At 48.6% G+C, this 7,500-nt stretch overlaps 1 protein-coding gene across 4 annotated transcripts in view; it reads right to left on the bottom strand.

Moving 5' to 3' along the window:
- The window catches only part of LOC310786576 (transducin-like enhancer protein 1), a 53,641-nt gene that overhangs the window by 31,183 nt on the left and 14,958 nt on the right, over positions 1-7,500 (bottom strand). For all 4 annotated transcript variants that reach the window (XM_083647803.1, XM_083647801.1, XM_083647802.1 and 1 more), the window contains exon 2: positions 5,859-5,922. In XM_083647803.1, coding sequence (XP_083503929.1) covers positions 5,859-5,861 — 3 coding nt within the window. In that variant the 5' untranslated portion in view covers positions 5,862-5,922. The remainder of the gene's footprint in view (positions 1-5,858; positions 5,923-7,500) is intronic.

The following is a 7,500-nucleotide window of genomic DNA, read 5'->3' as shown; positions in this document are numbered from 1 at the left end:
GTAATGAGAATTATTATCATTATTATACTTGTCTCATTATTTTGAGACAAGTATATTTCACAATGTGGCTCGCCACTCTCTGTCCTGAAAAACTAAAATACTAAAAACGTGTGCTCTCGGCTTAGGGATGACAACAAAAATGAACAACTCTAGAAAGTTAAAAAAAAAAAAAAAAAAAAAAAAAAAAAACGTACACGTCGTCCAGATGTACGCTTGGCACGTGTAGCCTGAAGTAGCCATAATATGTGGCTAAAAGCAGGTTAGCAGTGATTTCACCTTGACTGTTGGCAGGCCGAGGCACTGAAATGACCCTGGAGGTGCGTTTGGGAAGCAGGAGCCCAGGGCGAGGCGGGCAGAGGAGAGGTGACAGCATATTGCTATAATGACGTCTAATGTAGGCTATTTGGCCCCCGCTTTTATCTGAGGGGACTGCCAGCTACCAGGCAGACTGCCAAGAGACAGACAGGTGAGTGTCTCTCTGCCTCTCTCTATCTTCAGAGAGAGAGAGAGAGAGACAGACAGACGAGTGTCTCTCTGCCTCTCTCTCTACCTTCAGAGAGAGAGAGAGAGAGAGAGAGAGAGAGAGAGAGAGAGAGAGAGAGAGAGAGAGAGAGAGAGGTGAGTGTCTCTCTGCCTCTCTCTACCTTCAGAGAGAGAGAGAGACAGACAGACAGACAGGTGAGTGTCTCTGCCTCTCTACCTTCAGAGAGAGAGAGAGAGAGAGAGAGAGAGAGAGAGAGAGACAGACAGATGAGTGTCTCTCTGCCTCTCCCTCTACCTTCAGAGAGAGAGAGAGAGAGAGAGAGACATGTTGAGTGTCTCTCTGCCTCTCTCTCCACCTTCAGAGAGAGAGAGAGAGAGAGAGGTGAGTGTCTCTCTGCCTCTCTCTCTACCTTCAGAGAGAGAGAGAGAGAGGTGAGTGTCTCTCTGCCTCTCTCTCTACTTTCAGAGGAGAGAGAGACAGACAGACAGACAGGTGAGAGTGTCTCTGCCTCTCTAACTTCAGAGAGAGAAAGGGAGAGAGACAGACAGACGAGTGTCTCTCTGCCTCTCCCTCTACCTTCAGAGAGAGAGAGAGAGAGAGAGAGAGAGAGAGAGAGACAGACAGTTGGGTGTCTCTCTGCCTCTCTCTCTACCTTCAGAGAGAGGGAGAGAGACAGACAGGTGAGTGTCTCTGTCTCTCACTACCTTCAGAGAGAGAGAGGGAGAGACAGACAGACAGACAGACAGACAGACAGTTGAGTGTCTCTCTGCCTCTCTCTCTACCTTCAGAGAGAGAGAGAGAGAGAGAGAGAGAGAGAGAGAGAGAGAGAGAGACAGTTGAGTGTCTCTCTGCCTCTCTCTCTTCCTTCAGAAAGAGAGGGGGTGTCTGTCTCTCTACGTTCAGAGCGAGAGAGGGAGAGAGAGAGAGAGAGAGAGCATTTTAAAGTCAGATGCCTGAGGAAAGTGACAGGCTGACATTTGCTTTTCGGCGTGGCTGCTTGAGGAGAGAGGAGATTGTCAGTTGGGCAGCAGAACAGCCTGGCAGGATGGGAGAGAGGCGATGGCAGGGGTCCTCTCTCCACACATCTTCTCTGGCAGTTAGCGCGCCCGCGCATGTGTGTGTGTGTGTGTGTGTGTGTGTGTGTGTGTGTGTAACTGTGTAGGCGTGTGTATCCGTGTGCTTTGTGTGCATGTTTCTCTGTAAGTGTGTGTGTGTTCCGATGTGTGTGTGTTCCGATGTGTGTGTGCGCGCGGTCTTCTTTATGTGTGCGTTTGTCTGTGTGTGCCTCCGTAAAAGACGCCTCTCCTCTCCTGGCAGCTGGCAGCTCTGCTCGGCAGTCGGCGTGCCAAGTTTTGCCTGTTGCTTAGCAACACCCAAACTCCTCCAAATCATCAGCCAGGAGAGGAGAACTGGCCTGTGTTTGGTGCCAGCTATCACCGCCCCCCGCCCCCGCCCCCGCCACACACACACACACACACACACACACACACACACAATCACCCCCCCCACCACACACACACAAACACCAATCCCCATACAAGTACCCGCTCTGTGCCAAGGATGCCATATATCTGTGTGTGTGCCACAGTGGGTATGGGCAGCCTACCCTCAGTCAGCTGTGTGCTTGTGTGTGGCTCCTCTGATCACAGGTAAATACACACACTGGAGGTGTTCAACCTAAAAAAACAAAGAACTGCAGGGCGTCCGGGTACACCGTGCAGTCAGTGGTAGATTCCCTGCCTACCAACAGGAGGGTCACAGGTTCGAGCCCCTGTGTTCCCTCCAGCGTGGTCGGGCGTCCATACAGGCACAATTGGCCGTGTGTGTGCGGGTGGGAAGCTGGATTAGGGGCATGTGAAAAAGAAGAAGAAGAAGAAGAAAAAAAGGGGGCAAATGAGGTTTTAGCCTTTATTTTCTCCAGGAAAGACCTGCTGAGGATCTATGCTTGCCTTTACATTCATACAGTGTTGCCTGGAATGGTGCAGTTGGGGACGGTGAAGAACATCGCTCACTAGCACTGATGAGATGCTCAGGGAGGCCAGGGGGAAAAGTGCTTCTCCTTCATTTGTTTTCTCACACTAGCTGAAGTGAGTGGGCAGTGCAGCAGACTCAGAGAACACCCTATCTGACCCGTGCAGAGCCCCAGGCAGGGAGAACACCCTATCTGACCCGTGCAGAGCCCCAGGCAGGGCAGTGTGGGAGGGGGCTCGCTGGTGACCAGTGAGGCGCTGGTCAAATGAGTGCTCTGTAGTAGAGCTTGATGGGAGGAGCATGACACTAACCAGGCTAGGGGTTTGGGGTTTGACTCCCACCGGGGCCGACCATGCTAAAGACGCATGCAGTCATCATCATGGTGCTGTAACCCTGATCTATTTTTACACTGATGACAATAACATGCCCACCACTAATAACATTAGAACCTACTTGCAGGTATATACTCTAGTCTATTCGCCTTATGTAGCCACGCCCATTTGACCCGGTTGTGTGGCCGTATCAAAACTTCCGGCTAAAAATAAATATAAAATAAAATGCCTGGCTGCTCCAATATCATCTAACTCTGAATTAACTAATACTTTAGCCAATTGTATGTAACATACCAAATAAAAGCAAACGGCAATGTCTAAGAATGCAACGCCATGTAACTGGCTCGTTAAGTCTCGCATTCCAGGGAATTACATTAACGTCTGCGGGTCTTATTGACGTTAATGGCTCGAGCGCATCTCGGAGGAGAGAAAACTATCTGAAGCTTTCTTTGTTGGAGTCCAGGTATGTTTTACAAGAAAGTGCTCGTCATTGTCGACGATAACGTTATCTGACCTGGCTAACAGTGGATACTCGCTTGCTTGCTGTGTACCAAGCTCAAAGTAGTAGGCTACGTTCTTTATTTTATCCCCTGCACTGTCCGCTCCAAAAACAACTCTCTTATTTTGTGCCGTGACCGCCGGAAGTGTTAAAAGGACCCGGAAGGAATTTGGCCCACTGTAAGGTCTGAACATAAGGTGAATACGAGGTAGAGATGAAACGGTAGGAACATTTCATATCACGATGATAGTGACCAAAATTATCGCGGTTATCAGTATTACCACGGTATTGTTCAAATGTGGTGAAAATGTTCAAGAAGTACTGATACACTCACTGAAATCATTTCTCCATGATTGCGCGCCTGCGTCTGGGAGACTGTTGATAGCTTTGATGTTGGACGGTATTCACCGTGTTTTTCAAAGGGTTGTAATCAAGGTAACACGGTAATACTGTAACATGGTTTTAATGATATTGAAAATTTCAAACGGTACGTTATCGTCAGGAATTTGATCCACATAGCACACAGCACGGAGGTAGCGAACAACAACTCTCTAAACACGATATTTAATGCCGTATGTCTTGTTTTGTGTGCCAGGTGCGCGTTCTGGTCGGGTCGCTACAACATGGTAAGCCTGCACGATATGAGGACAATCTGTGGTGTGCGATAACATCGTTTAATATTGAGATGACAATATCACTTGCGATAAATAAACAAATATTCAAGTTCACTTAAGTCATGTTAAGTAATGTTACTGGAATTAGGCAATTAATTTAACCTTGTAGTGCAGCTTCAGTGCGACTGAACATGCAGTGTGGGTCTGTAGCCTACAGAGTTTCCACACACCAATTCATTTGTTCTACCTTGTCGTCCAACGGCTCTCTTTCAGTCATCTTCTATGAAGGAAGGTTTAAACATTGAAGGGGGAGGGGGTACGGTGGTGCAGTGGTAAGCGCTGTCGCCTCACAGCTCGAAGGTCCTGGGTTCGATTCCCACCTGGGACGCTGTGAGCGCTGAAGGAGTGCGTGCCCGTCCGCATGTCCTCGAGTGCCCACCGCCCGGGTGGGGTCGTCAAAAGGGCCTTTCTGTGTGGAGTTTGCATGTTCTCCCCGTGCCCCCCGGGGGTTTCCTTCATATAGGAACCCCCTTCTCCAAAACATGCAATATCCTGGTTGCTAATGTGGTTCCTCCTCTGGTCGTTAAGGGCGCCTGTTCAGAGGGAGGGGAACTGGTTGGAATAGCGTGAACCTCCCACGTGCTATGTCCTACCGGTGAAGCTCCCTCTGTCAGGTGAAGCCAGTTTCGGCTCTCCCCAGATCGGCAGAGGGTGGAGTAGCAACCAGGATAAATAAATTAAATTAGCACTAATGGGGGATAAAAATGGGATAAAAAAATCGGGGGGGAAAATATTAGTAAAAAAAAAAAAAAAACATTGAAGGGGGAAATGCCTGCATCTGTTACCGACTCCAACTACAACTACACACATGGTGTTTGGGCTTTGGCGGCGGGGCGCATGGTGCGTGTAAATACATCGATGTTTGTTATTCATTGCGTTTCAGCCAGTCTTTGCGATGTGTTTATTATTGCACATGTTGGTATCGCGACGACGATGAAAATACGATTAATCGTGCAACAGTTTGAGGAAGCACCACGCGTATTCTTACAAATCGAGCTCACTGCCTTCCTGTGCTGCGATGCCTTCAGGGACTGCTTTCAGGCACGAAAATACGAACTTAGCTGAGCTGGTGGACGTTTTATTTTAGGAACCGATGACGGCACACAGCTGCAGTGCAGAACACACAGGATTAGATGCACATCAGGCATGTAGATGTCTTTGATCATTTATAAACAACAAATATGTGATGACACTTTAAATTAACACAGCGATGCAAACTAGTCAGCTTTAGTGACAGTCATCTTTTTAGGCCATCTGTGTGAATGACTGGTTTTGTGTCTGCGGCTGCCCTGGTATCTGTCACCTTTTTCATTCTCCATGAGTTTGCATCCTGGTAACATATAATAACAAGGCTAAAGTGCACTTTTACTTTTGAAATTATTCCACCCCCTTTTTTCTTTTCTTTACGCACAAAACGTACAGAAAACTTAACCCAAAAACCGAGGTACGTACTGAACCGTGTATTGTTGCAGCCCTTCCGTATACTATGAAATCTGAAAGATTTAGATTTTCTGAAAAGACAGAAGAGCCACGTCATAAATTAAGAAAAGGTGGATAGACTAAGTTTAGGTGAATTCACTGACTCCACACACACAGACAGGCCCGTGTGTTCATGTACACACACGCACCCACAGAATAACTCCCAGACACAAACAGAAATGCTCGCAAACACAAGCACACAGATCGCACGCCCATGTAAGTGCTGTTTATTCTGCAGGCCTATAATGTGTGTGTGTGTGTGTGTGTGTGTGTGTGTGTGTGTGGTCTTGCATGTGGTTTTCAGTGGGTGTCGTTTGGCAGCTGTTAGCAGATGAAGGGGATTCAGCGGTCTTGGCAACACACTTGTGAGTGTATGCGGAGAGTGTGTGTGTGTGTGTGTGTGTGTGTGTGTGTCTCACCATAACGTAGTGTCTCTGGATCTCCGTCTTTTCTGTGGCCAGTTTCTCACATTCCAGCTTCAAACTGCGAGAGGAGAGGAGAGGAGAGGAGGAGTCTTACTGTAGGCCTTTGGTTTGCATCATACTCCAAATAAAAATACAGACCGCAATTAGCAACATGACAACAAATTACTCCCTCCTCACTTGCACACATAAATAATCTCTCACACACACACACACACACACACACACACACACACAGGGGAGGAGAGAGAGCAGGGTGGCTGGGGTGCTGACAGCCCATTATCACCTCAGAGCAGAGCAGAAATAGACAAACTCACACTGGAGCCTGAAAGCCAGCCAAGACTGCAGTCAGCCACATCCACTCCCCTCTCCTCTCTCTCTCTCCTTCTCTCTCTCCCTGGTTCTCTCTCTCCCTGGTTCTCTCCCTCTCTCCCCCTGGTTCTCTCTCCTCTCTCTCCCTGGTTCTCTCCCTCTCTCTCTCTCCCTCCCTTGGACAATTTTCTCTATCTCTCCCTGTGCCCTCCACTCCTCATTCTGTCGCTTCCTTCTCCTCAATTACCTGCCTGCCCCCCCCCCTCTTTCATCTTCTACAACACACACACTTTGCCAAGTTTCACTGAGCTAGTCCAAGCCTCTGGTTAAGTGGGTCAAGAGTGCCATTGTGCAGTTGCCCCATCTACTATCACTAATATTAATGACTGCCTGTTTCTCTGTGCCGATCACTCACTCTTACACTTCCTGTTTCTCTGTGCCGATCACACTCACTCTTACACTTCCTGTTTCTCTGTGCCGATCACTCACTCTTACACTTCCTGTTTCTCTGTGCCGATCACTCCCTCCTACACTTCCTGTTTCTCTGTGCCGATCACTCCCTCCTACACTTCCTGTTTCTCTGTGCCGATCACTCCAGACGGCCCAACTTCAACTCACTTCCTGTCATTTTGTCACGTGGGTTTTGCCCATGGTTTTCCAAGGACACGCCCACTTAGGAGACTTTCGGCAGGTCTGAGTCAATGGTTGACCATGCCCATTTCGGAGACTTGCTGATACCATTTGTTATGTTAGAATTGGTGCAGCCTGCGGTGACCCATCTATAATAATATAATATCTATGATCACTCCCTCCTGCACTTCCTGTTTGTCTGTGCCGATCACTCCCTCCTCCACTTCCCGTTTGTCTGTGCTGTTCACTCCCTCCTCCACTTCATGTTTCTCTGTGCTGTTCACTCCCTCCTGCACTTCATGTTTCTCTGTGCTGATCACTCCCTCCTCCACTTCCTGTTTCTCTGTGCTGATCACTCCCTCCTCCACTTCCTGTTTCTCTGTGCTGATCACTCCCTCCTCCACTTCATGTTTCTCTGTGCTGTTCACTCCCTCCTACACTTCCTGTTTCTCTGTGCTGATCACTCCCTCCTCCACTTCCTGTTTCTCTGTGCTGATCACTCCCTCCTCCACTTCCTGTTTCTCTGTGCTGATCACTCCCTCCTCCACTTCCTGTTTCTCTGTGCTGTTCACTCCCTCCTCCACTTCCTGTTTCTCTGTGCTGATCACTCCCTCCTCCACTTCCTGTTTCTCTGTGCTGATCACTCCCTCCTCCACTTCCTGTTTCTCTGTGCTGATCACTCCCTCCTCCACTTCCT

The sequence above is a fragment of the Poromitra crassiceps genome (assembly GCF_964638095.1).
Source record: "Poromitra crassiceps genome assembly, chromosome: 12".
Classification (NCBI taxonomy): Eukaryota; Metazoa; Chordata; class Actinopteri; order Beryciformes; family Melamphaidae; genus Poromitra; species Poromitra crassiceps.
Note: the sequence above shows the minus strand (reverse complement) of the source record. Positions and strands in the feature narration are given on the sequence as shown.